The sequence below is a fragment of the Oncorhynchus gorbuscha genome, linkage group LG09 (genome assembly GCF_021184085.1).
Source record: "Oncorhynchus gorbuscha isolate QuinsamMale2020 ecotype Even-year linkage group LG09, OgorEven_v1.0, whole genome shotgun sequence".
In the NCBI taxonomy this organism is placed as follows: Eukaryota; Metazoa; Chordata; class Actinopteri; order Salmoniformes; family Salmonidae; genus Oncorhynchus; species Oncorhynchus gorbuscha.
This window is the reverse complement of record NC_060181.1, coordinates 85,121,148-85,136,147: the sequence shown is the minus strand read 5'-3', so window position 1 is coordinate 85,136,147 and position 15,000 is coordinate 85,121,148. Positions and strand designations below refer to the sequence as shown.

The window sequence follows — 15,000 nt, the reverse complement described above, 5'->3', positions numbered from 1 at the left end:
AATGACACACACACACTAATGACACACACACACTAATGACACACACACACTAATGACACACACACACTAATGACACACACACACTAATGACACACACACACTAATGACACACACACTAATGACACACACACACTAATGACACACACACTAATGACACACACACACTAATGACACACACACACTAATGACACACACACACACTAATGACACACACACTAATGACACACACACACTAGTGACACACACACACTAATGACACACACACACTAATGACACACACACTAATGACACACACACTAATGACACACACACACTAATGACACACACACACTAATGACACACACACACTAATGACACACACACTAATGATACACACACACTAATGACACACACACACTAGTGACACACACACACACTAATGACACACACACTAATGACACACACACACTAATGACACACACACTAACGACAAACACACTAATGACACACACACACTAATGACACACACACACTAATGACACACACACTAATGACACACACACTAATGACACACACACTAGTGACACACACACACACTAATGACACACACACTAATGACACACACACACTAATGACACACACACACTAATGACACACACACACTAATGACACACACACACTAATGACACACACACTAATGACACACACACACTAATGACACACACACACTAATGACACACACACACTAATGACACACACACACTAATAACACACACACACTAATGGCACACCCACTTGCACCTGTATTCTCTTAATAACACAATGACACAGCAGTCCTTACAGAGAGAGTGTTGCTATAGCCTACACTCCTGATTACACAACAAGAGTGGATTTTACACACCCCAGCTTTTATGTTTTACCACAATACCCTCTTTCTGTGGCTCTGGGCAGTCACCCAAACGTAGCTGGCCACACCCTGAACTGTCTGAACCATGATGCTTATCTAAATGGCTCTGTTTGTGTCTAACGAGCTGCCGTACCTCCCTCTCTCCTGGAAAACACTCATCACTACAGAGAGACGCCCAATGCCCTTAATAAACCCATTGGCCCCTAATCCAATATACTTCTGTAGATCTGAGAGGATTGGATAGGTATAAGCATCCCTAGGTTATTTGTGTAATGGGTAGATCTAGTACACGGAGTTGGTGATCAACAGACACTCTAACCGGGGCGGCAGGTAGCCTAGTGGTAAGAGCGTTGGACTAGTAACCGAAATGTTGCAAGACCAAATCCCTGAGCTGACAAGGTAAAACATCTGTTGTTCTGCCCCTAAACAGGCAGTTAACCCACTGTTCCTAGGCCATCATTGAAAATAGGATTTTTTTCTTAACTGACTTGCGTAGTTATTAAATAAAGGTAAAATATTTTTGGTTTAAATAATGGCCGCATCGTGGGACAAGGAGCTGTCAAACCTGTTTAAGGGCTTATGAGAGTGGAAGTCAAACGGTTCCAATAGAAAGGCAACACATCACATGATCTAATGTCGAAACCAATGATACAATGAGATCTGTGACAGTAACAGGTGTGTTATGTTTGTGTTGTGCTGGGGGGGGGGCTGTGAAGGAGTGGGTAGGTAATAAGATAAGGTCACAGAGAGAATCCCATCACATGAAAACACAAACACACTCCCTGTGGCTCGTTTTCAAAAGGTGAGGTCACTTATGGAAATGTACTGCCGACCACAGGCATTATGCAAAACAGCACGTGAGGTACAGCACACAGGTATGGAAGAGCACACTGTCATGTAGCAAACAGGGCTCTGCGTAAGTAAACCTTGTTAAGGAATCGACTCACCCGTTGTCTGATCTTGTACATGTTCTTGGACAGAATGTCATGCATGTTCATCAGGTCTGCAGCCACAAACTTCCTCTTGGGTTTACCAGAGCCCTTCTTCTCCTCGCTAGAGGAACAAACGCAGAAATAACAGAATGTTTAAAAACGGTATCATCTTTGTAAATGATATCAGACATAGGACTGGTGGAGTTATGTCACTATGCAGCTAACAAAAATACATGGAAGTGTCTGCTCTACCCAAAATTACAACCAACTGATTGCAGCATTACCGCAAAACTGGAAGAGGCAAGTAGAAGGGGGAGAAAGTAAGGAACTAGATTGTTGGCCCTGCGTTAAAGACCGAAATTGATTAAAGAAAACTTTGATAAATAAAAAAGTATACCAGTTTCATTTAAGGACCAAAAAATGTACAACTGTGACATATAGATGGCAAAATAATAATCTCTCAAAAGATATTATTGATGTACAGATTCCATGGCAACATGGTCTATGAACTGATACACAAATACAACCATGCCAGCTCTGCAAGAGACAGGATCATTAGATCACTTGTTTTGGTACTGTCCATGTGTAGCTTATTTTTGGTCGCAGGTTCAGGAATGGCTGAAGAATTGGACCATTTATTCGGAGCTAACAGTGGAAATAGCACTGCTGGGGGGTTTGAAAAGCCATAGTCAATCGATCAATAATATAATAACACTCTTAGTAAAAATGTTCATCTTTAATGTACAACCTGTAGAAACTATGAGAATAGAAAGGTTCAGAACTTTTGTGAAACATCACAGCACAGTTGAAAAATATATGGCAAATAGAAATTAAAAATGGATGGTTTTCAGAGATGGATGGGAGGGGTTGAGTGGAGCACAAGGGTGGGACTAAAAATAACAAGACAACTAATATAAAATATACTGTGTTCATAAAATGTATATACTGTGCATTCAGAAAGTATTCACACAACAGCAAAAGTTTGCCAAAATGCACCTAAAGGACTCTCAGACCATGATGAGAAGCAAGATTCTCTGGTCTGATGAAACCAAGATTGAACTCGTTGGCCTGAATGCCAAGCGTCACATCTGGAGGGAACCTCCAGACCAGCATCACCCTGTGGGGATGTTTTGTCAGCAGCAGGGACTGGGAGACTAGTCAGGATCGAGGGAAAGATTAACGGAACAAAGTACAGAGTGATCCTTGATAAAAACCTGCTCCAGAGCACTCAGGACCTCGACTGGCGACAAAGGTTCACCTTCCAACAGGACAACGACCCTAAGCACCAGCCAAGACAACGCAGGAGTGGCTTCAGGACAAGTCTTTGAATGTCCTTGAGTGGCCCAGCCAGAGCCTGGACTTGAACCCGATCATCTTTGTGCACAACGCCCCACATCCAACCTGACAGAACTTGAGAGGATCTGCAGAGAAGAATGGGAGAAACTCCCCAAATACAGGTGTGCCAAGCTTGTAGTGTCATACCCAAGAAGACTCGAGGCCTTTACTGAGTAAAGGGTCTGAAATCTTATGTAAATGTAATATTTCATAAACATTTTTGCAAACATTTTTCAAAAGCGGCTTTTGATTTGTTATTATGGAGTATTGTGTGTAGATTGATGAGGGGGGAAAAAACAATTTAAAATGTTAATTTAATTCATTTTAGAACAAGGCTGTAACATAACAAAAAGTCAAAAAAGTCAAGGGGTCTGAATACTTTCCCAAATGCAATGTATATAATAATAATAATATATGCCATTTAGCAGACGCTTTTATCCAAAGCGACTTACAGTCATGTGTGCATACATGTGTGCATACATTCTACGTATGGGTGGTCCCGGGAATCGAACCCACTACCCTGGCGTTACAAGCGCCATGCTCTACCAACTCTACCAACTGAGCTACAGAAGGACCACATTATTATTATTATTATTATTATTATTTATTATTTATTATATTGATATACCGTATAAATATTTAGAGAGAGAGAGAGAGAGAGAGAGAGAGAGAGAGAGAGAGAGAGAGAGAGAGAGAGAGAGAGAGAGAGAGAGAGGAGAGGGTAAGAGCTAGAGGGAGAGAGAGAGAGAGAGAGAGAGAGAGAGAGAGAGAGAGAGAGAGAGAGAGAGAGAGAGAGAGAGAGAGAGAGGGTAAGAGCTAGAGGGAGAGAGAAGAGAGAGAGAGAGAGAGAGAGAGAGGGTAAGAGCTAGAGGGAGAGGGAGAGAGAGAGGGTAAGAGCTAGAGGGAGAGGGAGAGAGAGGGGGTAAGAGCTAGAGGGAGAGAGAGAGAGAGGGTAAGAGCTAGAGGGAGAGGGAGAGAGAGAGGGTAAGAGCTAGAGGGAGAGGGAGAGAGAGGGGGTAAGAGCTAGAGGGAGAGAGAGAGAGAGAGAGAGAGAGAGAGAGAGAGAGAGAGAGAGAGAGAGAGAGAGAGAGAGAGAGAGAGAGAGAGAGAGAGAGAGAGCTAGAGGGAGAGAGAGGATAAACGTACTGTAGAGAGACAATGGAGGAACCAGCGTTGATGTCCCCAGACACTGTGTCCAGTATCTCCATTGCGTTCTGCAGCTCCAGCTTCTTATACAGAGCCACAATGCTAGACTCTGCCCGGTTATCCCTGATCAGGATCTTACGCAGGATCCGGTTATTAAACTTCAGAAACCTGACATAGGAGTTGGAGAGACGGTTATTATACTTCCTAAACCTGACAAAGAGGGCAGATACTAAACATTATCACAGACACTCACAGACAGAAGCATTTCATAATACCCATGGAAGCAATATTAAAATGATGCCTTGGTGTTCACACAGAGTTATAGACACTGGATAGCTCCTCCCAAAGCCCTCCAAAAGGCTAGGTGGCTTATGTTCATGGAAACAAAAGAAGAGAGGGAATAGAGCTGTGCTTTGCTTCATGGGATGAGGACAAGTTCTGACTAGCAGAGTTGACCTAAGATGACTTAAAAAGGACTCCAGACAAACTCGTTCTGGTGTAGAGAGGGGGGTAGTGAGGATATGGGTCATAGAGGGGGTGGGGGTGTATTGTGGAAGGACTGTACATTTCTTTGGGGCATAGGGGGAAGTAGAAGCCACTCATGAGGATGTTGCAGCTCAAAGGAACACAACACTGAATTCTAGTTCAAATGTCAACCCACGCTTTCACAGCCAGAACAATGGCAACAAAAAACAAAGGCTGCAGACAGGAAAATCTAGAACGCAAGTTGATCTACAGAAAAACTTTAATCTCACCATCAGATCACTAGGGAAACAGGTAGGGACTGAGCTATCAAATGCAATGTTAAAAGGAAACTAAATATACAACAGGTGACATTCGATTAATATGAAGCAGCAGAAGTCACTTCCTCCATGTCAACTTTACTGCTCGTTAAACACAGGTTACGTGAAGGAAAATGATGCCCCTAAGGAAGTCCCTTTCAAGTAAGTAGACATAGCAGATGGATGAAAGGACATGAGGAAGACACATAATAAAAAGAAAAACACATACAGTACCAGTCAAAAGTTTTAGAACACCAACTCATTCAAGGGTTTGTCTTTATTTTTACTATTTTCTACATTGCAGAATAATAGTGAAGACATCAAAACTATGAAATAACACATATGGAATCATGTAGTAACCACAAAAGTGTGTGTCCAAACTTTTGGCTCGTACTGTATATAAGAGTTTTTCACCTTGTCGGCCCGTGTATTCGACCTGCCGCCCTAAACTATGCTACCCTGGGAGTAAATGGACAGGAAGTCACAGGACAGGAAGTGATGAAACAGGAAAAGGAAGCTCTTACTTGTCCTTCCAGTAGTAGTGGCTCCACTGGCCACAGAGGTCCTCTACCCCAGCGATGGTGTGCTCTATGAGCTGAGAGATTAAAGGGGTTACAGGTGGCTACACACACAGTGAGCCAGAACATAGCACTACACTGCAGACCTGAACTGTGTACTGTACAGTAAAAACAACAAGCCACTGACAAGAAAAACAAACGCTAGTTATTGACCTACCCTGGAGTGGATCTCTACGTTTATGGTCTCCAGGTTGCGGTTGGTTCTGCGGACGTTGATGAACTCGATCAGGGGCCGTATGCTGATTCCCTGAGCAGGAGATGAATGGTTCTGATCAGGTAGATAGTACTAAACCAGGCGTCTAGATGCCTTATGGATGACTTGTCTCCTACCTGGAGGAAGACTGTGAACATGATCATACAGATGGTGGTGGTGAGAAAGAGTTTCTTGCGGCCGATGCTGTCTGGCAGGGTGAAGACCAGGGCAAAGGAGATTGCCCCTCGCAGGCCACCATAACCCAGAATAAACTGGTCCTTGAAGTTGAAGGGGATGGTTCGGAAAGGGTTAATGATCTGGGTCAGCACCAGCACACCTGGGAGGAGTAGAGGTAAAGGGCGAAAGGTTAAAGGTGAGAATCAGGATTTTTCACTCCATATTCAAACTGATAAGCCTGAGTACGGCATTGCACAGATTGGCTCATCTTTGTAAGTTAACTCACAACACACACACACACACACACACACACACACACACACACACACACACACACACACACACACACACACACACACACACACACACACACACACACACACACACACACACACACACACACACACACACACACACACACACCCTCTCCCCCTCGTACCCAGGCCTCTCCACACTAAGGCCAACAGCAGCGTGAACATGATGTAGCCCCAGTTCCACTCGTGTTCTGTTGTTATGGTGACCACACCCAGGAAGAAGAAGATGAGGGTTTCTGAGATGGTGCCCAACATCTTGACCACATGGCGGATAGTGGTGCAGGACCGCTGGGAGACATTCTCCTCCACATAGTACTTCATGGTCAGGGCACAGGTCACAATGCTGTGGACAGACAACACAGAGTCGTCAGTGCTGTGTGTGTTTTACTGTATGCATGTGTGTTTTCATGCGTGTATAAATGTTTGTGTGTGTGTGTGCATGTGTGTAGGCCCAATGTGCATGCTCATTCGTCCACTCACGCCATAATACTGGAGATGGAGAACAGTTCTGCTACCAGGTAGGCCAGATAGCTGTACATGAAGATAAAGAGGGGTTCTATCTCCCTGACGTTAGAGGTGAAACGTGTGGTGAAGGAGGCTACGAAGCCAAAGATGACACCAAAGCCCATACCCCCCAGGCCCACCACGAAGAACCTAGCCACGCCCAGAAATACATCGACCGGCTCCACCACTGGCATATCTGCTACGAAGATAAACATGTTGTACAGCACCTGCAGAGAGAGACATAGAGAGAGACAGAAATATATATAGAGAGAGAGACATAGAGAGAGACAGACACATAGTGAGAGAGAGACATAGAGAGAGACAGAAACATAGTGAGAGACAGACAGAGAGAGAGAGAGAGAGAGAGAGAGAGAGAGAGAGAGAGAGAGAGAGAGAGAGAGAGAGAGAGAGAGAGAGAGAGAGAGAGAGAGAGAGAGAGAGAGAGCGAGAGAGAGACAGAGACAGAGACAGAGAAGGAGAGCGAGAGAGAGAGAGAGAGAGAGAGAGAGAGAGAGAGAGAGAGAGAGAGAGAGAGAGAGAGAGAGAGAGAGAGAGAGAGAGAGAGCGAGAGAGAGAGCGAGAGAGAGAGAGGGACCCACACAAAGAGAGGGGGAAATGGAAGTTAGACATTGCAGAACATAATTACATGTGCTCACAATCACACACACACATGGAGAGAGGGGGAGAGAGATGGAGAGGAAGAGTCAGTCAGACAGACAGAGGTCTGACCCATGCCTGAAGTCATAGGTCAGACACAAGGGTCAAAAACTCCAATGGCTTTATTGTCCTGATAAAGCTGTGTGTTTGAACTGCTGTGTTTACTGTGTGATATTTACACAGCACCTAGCATGACTCGTGAACAAAAGAACACAGTGGCAAGAAAGAGCCTTCAATTTTTTGTGTGACTGTTCCAACTTCAATATTAATGATAAAGGAAACCTGGGTGGAACTTCACCCTACCGTTCATAAATAGGAAATCATCATACAGTGCCTTTGGAAAGTATTCAGACCCCTTGACTTTCTCCACATTTTGTTAAGTTACAGGCTCATTCTAAAATATATTGAATCTTTATTTCCCCCCTCATCAATCTACACACAACACCCCATAATGACAAAGGTTTTTATACATTTATAAAAAAAAATATAAAAAATCATCCCAGTCTGAGGTCCTGAATGCTCTGACAGAAGGTTTTCATCAAGGATCTCCCTGTACTATGCTCCGTTCATCTTTGCCTCGATCGTGACTAGTCTCCCAGTCCCTGCCGCTGAAAAACATTACCACAGCATGATGCTGCCACCACCATGCCTCACCGTAGGGATGGTGCCAGCTTTCCTCCAGATGTGATGCTTGGCATTCAGGCCAACAAGTTCAATCTTGGTTTCATCAGACCAGATAATCTTGTTTCTCATGTTCTGACAGTCTTTAGGTGCCTTTTGGCAAACTCCAAGCGGGCTGTCATGTGCCTTTTACTGAGGAGTGGCTTAAGTCTGAACATTCTACATAAAGGCCTGATTGGTGGAGTGCTGCAGAGATGGTTGTCCTTCTGGAAGGTTCTCCCATCTCCACAGAGGAACTTTGGAGCTCTGTCAGAGTGACCATCGAGTTCTTGGTCACCCCCCTGACCAAGACCCTTCTCCCCTGATTGCTCAGTTTGACTGGGCGGCCAGCTCTAGTATGAGTCTTGGTGGTTCCAAACTTCCTCCATTTAAGAATGATGGAGGCCATTGTGTTCTTGGGGACCTTCAATGCTGCAGAAATGTTTTTGGTACCCTGCCCCAGATCTGTGCCTCGACACAATCCTGTCTCGGAGCTCAATTCCCTTGACCTCATGGCTTGGTTTTTGCTCTGACATGCACTGTCAATTGTGGGACCTTATATAGACAGATGTGTGCCTTTCATAATAATGTCCAATCAATTGAATTTACCACAGGTGGAATCAAGTTGTAGAAACATCTCAAGGATTATCAATGTAAACAGGATGCACCTGAGATCAAAGGGTCTGAATATTTATGTAAATAAGTTATTTCTGTTTTTTTTATTTTTAATAAATTTGCAAACATTTCTAAAAACATGTTTTTGCTTTGTTATTGTAGAGTATTGTGTATAGATTGCTGAGGAAAATGTTTCATTTAATTCATTTTAGAATAAGGCTGTAAAGTAACAAACAAAATGTGGAAAAGGTCAAGCGGTCTGAATACTTTCCGAAGGAACCGTATATATTCTGAACAAAGATATAAACACAACATATAAAGTGTTGGTCCCATGTTTCATGAGCTGAAATAAAGATCCCAGAAATGTTCCATACTCATAAATTCTGTGCACAAATGTGTTTACATCCCTGTTATTAGTAAGCATTTCTACTTTGCCAAGATAATCCATCCACCTGACAGGTGTGGCATATCAATAAGCTGATTAAAGAACATTATCATTACACAGGTGCACCTTGTGCTGGGAACAATAAAAGGCCACTCTAAATGTTTTTTCACACAACACAATATCACAGATGTTTTGAGGGAGCATGCAATTCGCATGCTGACTACAGGAAAGTCAACCAGAGCTGTTGCCAGAGAATTGAATGTTCATTTATCTTCTATAAGCTGCCTCCAACGTAATTGTCATGTTTTGTCATTGATTATCATGTCTTGTCCCTGTGCTTCCCCTTCTATTCGTTTCCCTCTGCTGGTCTTATTAGGTTCTTTCCCTCTTTCTATCCCTCTCTCTCCCCCTCCCTCTCTCACTCTCTCGCTCTCTCTTCTCTCTATCGTTCCGTTCCTGCTCCCAGCTGTTCCTATTCCCCTAATCAATCATTTAGTCTTCCCACACCTGTTCCCGATCCTTTTCCCTGATTAGAGTCCCTATTTCTCTCCTTGTTTTCCGTTCCTGCCCTGTCGGATCCTTGTCTATATTCACCGTGCTGTGTCTATGTATTGCCCTGTCGTGTCGTGTTTCCCTCAGATGCTGCGTGGTGAGCAGGTGTCTGAGTCTGCTAGGTTCAAGTGCCTTCCCGAGGCAACCTACAGTTCTTGATCAAGTCTCCAGTCTGTTCTCGTCTTTATGCCTTTTGTTTTGTAAAGTATCTTTACTGGATTAAAAACTCTGTTTTCGCCAAGTCGCTTTTGGGTCCTCATTCACCTGCATAACAGAAGGATCCGACCAAGGAATGGACCCAGCGACTACAGATGCTCGTAACACTGCCGTCGAGATCCAAGGAGCCATGCTCGGCAGACACGAGCAGGAATTGTCTGCTGCTCGCCATGCCGTGGAGAACCTGGCCGCTCAGGTTTCCGACCTCTCTGGACAGTTCCAGAGTCTTCGTCTCGTGCCACCTGTTACTTCCTGGCCTGCCGAGCCTCCGGAACCTAGGGTTAATAACCCACCTTGCTACTCCGGGCAGCCCACGGAGTGCCGCTCCTTTCTCACCCAGTGTGATATTGTGTTCTCTCTCCAACCCAACACATACTCTAGCGAGAGAGCTCGGGTTGCTTACGTCATTTCACTCCTTATTGGCCGGGCTCGAGAGTGGGGCACAGCTATCTGGGAGGCAAGGGCTGATTGTTCTAACAATTACCAGAACTTTAAAGAGGAGATGATTCGGGTTTTTGACCGTTCAGTTTTTGGTGGGGAGGCTTCTAGGGCCCTGGCTTCCCTATGCCAAGGTGATCGATCCATAACGGATTACTCTATAGAGTTTCGCACTCTTGCTGCCTCTAGTGACTGGAACGAGCCGGCGCTGCTCGCTCGTTTTCTGGAGGGACTCCACGCAGTGGTCAAAGATGAGATTCTCTCTCGGGAGGTTCCTTCCAGTGTGGACTCTTTGATTGCTCTCGCCATCCGCATAGAACGACGGGTAGATCTTCGTCACCAAGCTCGTGGAGGAGAGCTCGCGTCAACGGTGTTTCCCTGCTCCGCATCGCAACCATCTCCCTCCTCTGGCTCAGAGACTGAGCCCATGCAGCTGGGAGGTATTCGCATCTCGACCAAGGAGAGGGAACGGAGGATCACCAACCGCCTGTGCCTCTATTGCGGATTTGATGGACATTTTGTCAATTCATGTCCAGTAAAGGCCAGAGCTCATCAGTAAGCGGAGGGCTACTGGTGAGCGCTACTACTCAGGTCTCTTCATCTAGATCCTGTACTACTATGTCGGTCCATCTACGCTGGACCGGTTCGGGTGCTACATGCAGTGCCTTGATTGACTCTGGGGCTGAGGGTTGTTTCATGGACGAAGCATGGGCTCGGAAACATGACATTCCTTTCAGACAGTTAGACAAGCCTACGCCCATGTTTGCCTTAGATGGTAGTCATCTTCCCAGTATCAGATTTGAGACACTACCTTTAACTCTCACAGTATCTGGTAACCACAGTGAGACTATTTCTTTTTTGATTTTTCGTTCACCTTTTACACCTGTTGTTTTGGGTCATCCCTGGCTAGTATGTCATAATCCTTCTATTAATTGGTCTAGTAATTCTATCCTATCCTGGAACGTTTCTTGTCATGTGAAGTGTTTAATGTCTGCCATCCCTCCCATTTCTTCTGTCCCCACTTCTCAGGAGGAACCTGGCGATTTGACAGGAGTGCCGGAGGAATATCATGATCTGCGCACGGTCTTCAGTCGGTCCCAAGCCAACTCCCTTCCTCCTCACCGGTCGTATGATTGTAGTATTGATCTCCTTCCGGGGACCACTCCTCCTCGGGGTAGACTATACTCTCTGTCGGCTCCCGAACGTAAGGCTCTCGAGGATTATTTATCTGTGTCTCTTGACGCCGGTACCATAGTGCCTTCTTCCTCTCCGGCCGGGGCGGGGTTCTTTTTGTTAAGAAGAAGGACGGTACTCTGCGCCCCTGCGTGGATTATCGAGGCTGAATGACATAACGGTTAAGAATCGTTATCCGCTTCCCCTTATGTCATCAGCCTTCGAGATTCTGCAGGGAGCCAGGTGCTTTACTAAGTTGGACCTTCGTAACGCTTACCATCTCGTGCGCATCAGAGAGGGGGACGAGTGGAAAACGGCGTTTAACACTCCGTTAGGGCATTTTGAGTACCGGGTTCTGCCGTTTGGTCTCGCCAATGCGCCAGCTGTTTTTCAGGCATTAGTTAATGATGTTCTGAGAGACATGCTGAACATCTTTATTTTTGTCTATCTTGACGATATCCTGATTTTTTCACCGTCACTCGAGATTCATGTTTTTCGCTCGTTTCGAGTTTGTGATTTCTTACCGTCCGGGTAGCAAAAACACCAAGCCTGATGCCTTATCCCGTCTGTTTAGTTCTTCTGTGGCTTCTACTGATCCCGAGGGGATTCTTCCTTATGGGCGTGTTGTCGGGTTAACAGTCTGGGGAATTGAAAGACAGGTTAAGCAAGCACTCACGCACACTGCGTCGCCGCGCGCTTGTCCTAGTAACCTCCTTTTCGTTCCTGTTTCCACTCGTCTGGCTGTTCTTCAGTGGGCTCACTCTGCCAAGTTAGCTGGTCATCCCGGTGTTCGAGGCACTCTTGCGTCTATTCGCCAGCTCTTTTGGTGGCCGACTCAGGAGCGTGACACGCGCCGTTTCGTGGCTGCTTGTTCGGACTGCGTGCAGACTAAGTCGGGTAACTCTCCTCCTGCCGGTCGTCTCAGACCGCTCCCCATTCCTTCTCGACCATGGTCTCACATCGCCCTAGACTTCATTACCGGTCTGCCTTTGTCTGCGGGGAAGACTGTGATTCTTACGGTTGTCGATAGGTTCTCTAAGGCGGCACATTTCATTCCCCTCGCTAAACTTCCTTCCGCTAAGGAGACGGCACAAATCATCATCGAGAATGTGTTCAGAATTCATGGCCTCCCGTTAGACGCCGTTTCAGACAGAGGTCCGCAATTCACGTCACAGTTTTGGAGGGAGTTCTGTCGTTTGATTGGTGCGTCCGTCAGTCTCTCTTCCGGGTTTCATCCCCAGTCTAACGGTCAAGCAGAGAGGGCCAATCAGACGATTGGTCGCATACTACGCAGCCTTTCTTTCAGAAACCCTGCGTCTTGGGCAGAACAGCTCCCCTGGGCAGAATACGCTCACAACTCGCTTCCTTCGTCTGCTACCGGGTTATCTCCGTTTCAGAGTAGTCTGGGTTACCAGCCTCCTCTGTTCTCATCCCAGCTTGCCGAGTCCAGCGTTCCCTCCGCTCAGCGTTTGTCCAACGTTGTGAGCGCACCTGGAGGAGGGTGAGGTCTGCACTTTGCCGTTACAGGGCACAGACTGTGAGAGCCGCCAATAAACGCAGGATTAAGAGTCCAAGGTATTGTTGCGGCCAGAGAGTGTGGCTTTCCACTCGCAACCTTCCTCTTACGACAGCTTCTCGTAAGTTGACTCCGCGGTTCATTGGTCCGTTCCGTGTCTCCCAGGTCGTCAATCCTGTCGCTGTGCGACTGCTTCTTCCGCGACATCTTCGTCGCGTCCATCCTGTCTTCCATGTCTCCTGTGTCAAGCCCTTTCTTCGCACCCCCGTTCGTCTTCCCTCCCCCCTCCCGTCCTTGTCGAGAGCGCACCTATTTACAAGGTACGTAAGATCATGGACATGCGTTCTCGGGGACGGGGTCACCAATACTTAGTGGATTGGGAGGGTTACGGTCCTGAGGAGAGGAGTTGGGTCCCGTCTCGGGACGTGCTGGACCGTTCGCTTATTGATGATTTCCTCCGTTGCCGCCAGGGTTCCTCCTCGAGTGCGCCAGGAGGCGCTCGGTGAGTGGGGGGGTACTGTCATGTTTTGTCATTGATTATCATGTCTTGTCCCTGTGCTTCCCCTTCTATTCGTTTCCCTCTGCTGGTCTTATTAGGTTCTTTCCCTCTTTCTATCCCTCTCTCTCCCCTCCCTCTCTCACTCTCTCGCTCTCTCTTCTCTCTATCGTTCCGTTCCTGCTCCCAGCTGTTCCTATTCCCCCAATCAATCATTTAGTCTTCCCACACCTGTTCCCGATCCTTTTCCCTGATTAGAGTCCCTATTTCTCTCCTTGTTTTCCGTTCCTGCCCTGTCGGATCCTTGTCTATATTCACCGTGCTGTGTCTATGTATTGCCCTGTCGTGTCGTGTTTCCCTCAGATGCTGCGTGGTGAGCAGGTGTCTGAGTCTGCTAGGTTCAAGTGCCTTCCCGAGGCAACCTACAGTTCTTGATCAAGTCTCCAGTCTGTTCTCGTCTTTATGCCTTTTGTTTTGTAAAGTATCTTTACTGGATTAAAAACTCTGTTTTCGCCAAGTCGCTTTTGGGTCCTCATTCACCTGCATAACAGTAATTTTAGAGAATTTGGCAGTATATCCAACCGGCCTCACAACCGCAGACCATGTGTAACCACGCCAGCCCAGGAACTCCACATCCGGCTTCTTCACCTGCGGGGTCGTCTGAGACCAGCCACCTGGACAGCTGATGAAAATGTGGGTTTGCACAATCAAGGAATTTATGCACAGGTTGTCAGAAACCGTTTAAGGGAAGCTCATCTGCGTGTTCGTTATCCTCACCGAGGTCTTGACCTGACTGCAGTTCGGCATTGTAACCAACTTCAGTGGGCAAATGCTCACCTTCAATGTCCATTGGCATGCTGGAGAAGTATGCTCTTCACGGATGAATCCCAGTTTCAAGTATACTGGGCAGATGGCAGACAGAGTGTACGGCGTCGTGTTGGCGAACAATTTGCTGAAGTCAATGTTGTGAACAGAGTACCTCATGGTGGCGGTGGAGTTATAGTATGGGCAAAGCATCAACTATGGCCAACGAACACAACCGATGGCAATTTAAATGCACAGAGATACCGTGATGAGATCTTGAGGCCCATTGTTGTTCCATTCATCTGTCACCATCACCTCATGTTTCAGCATGATAATGCACAGCCCCATGTCACAAGAATCTGTACACAATTCCTGGAAGCTGAAAATATCCCAGTTCTTCCATGGCCTGCATACTCACCAGATATGTCACCCATTGAGCATGTTTGGGATGCTCTGGATCGAGGTGCATGACAGCGTGTTCCAGTTCCTGCCAATATCCAGCAAATTCGCACAGCCATCGAAGAGAAGTGGGACAACATTCCACAGGTCACGATCAACAGCTTGATCAACTCTATGTGAAGGAGATGTGTCGCGCTGAATGAGGCAAATGGTGTTCACACTAGATACCGACTGGTTTTCGT

At 46.4% G+C, this 15,000-nt stretch overlaps 1 protein-coding gene across 1 annotated transcript in view; it reads right to left on the bottom strand.

The window, feature by feature from the left end:
• The window catches only part of slc9a2 (solute carrier family 9 member 2), a 34,435-nt gene that overhangs the window by 7,958 nt on the left and 11,477 nt on the right, over positions 1-15,000 (bottom strand). Inside the window, exons 4-10 of the mRNA XM_046363734.1 lie at positions 6,824-7,074; positions 6,469-6,686; positions 5,990-6,189; positions 5,817-5,906; positions 5,606-5,676; positions 4,300-4,467; positions 1,834-1,939 (exon numbers count right to left, since the gene is read on the bottom strand). Coding sequence (XP_046219690.1) covers positions 1,834-1,939; positions 4,300-4,467; positions 5,606-5,676; positions 5,817-5,906; positions 5,990-6,189; positions 6,469-6,686; positions 6,824-7,074 — 1,104 coding nt within the window. The remainder of the gene's footprint in view (positions 1-1,833; positions 1,940-4,299; positions 4,468-5,605; positions 5,677-5,816; positions 5,907-5,989; positions 6,190-6,468; positions 6,687-6,823; positions 7,075-15,000) is intronic.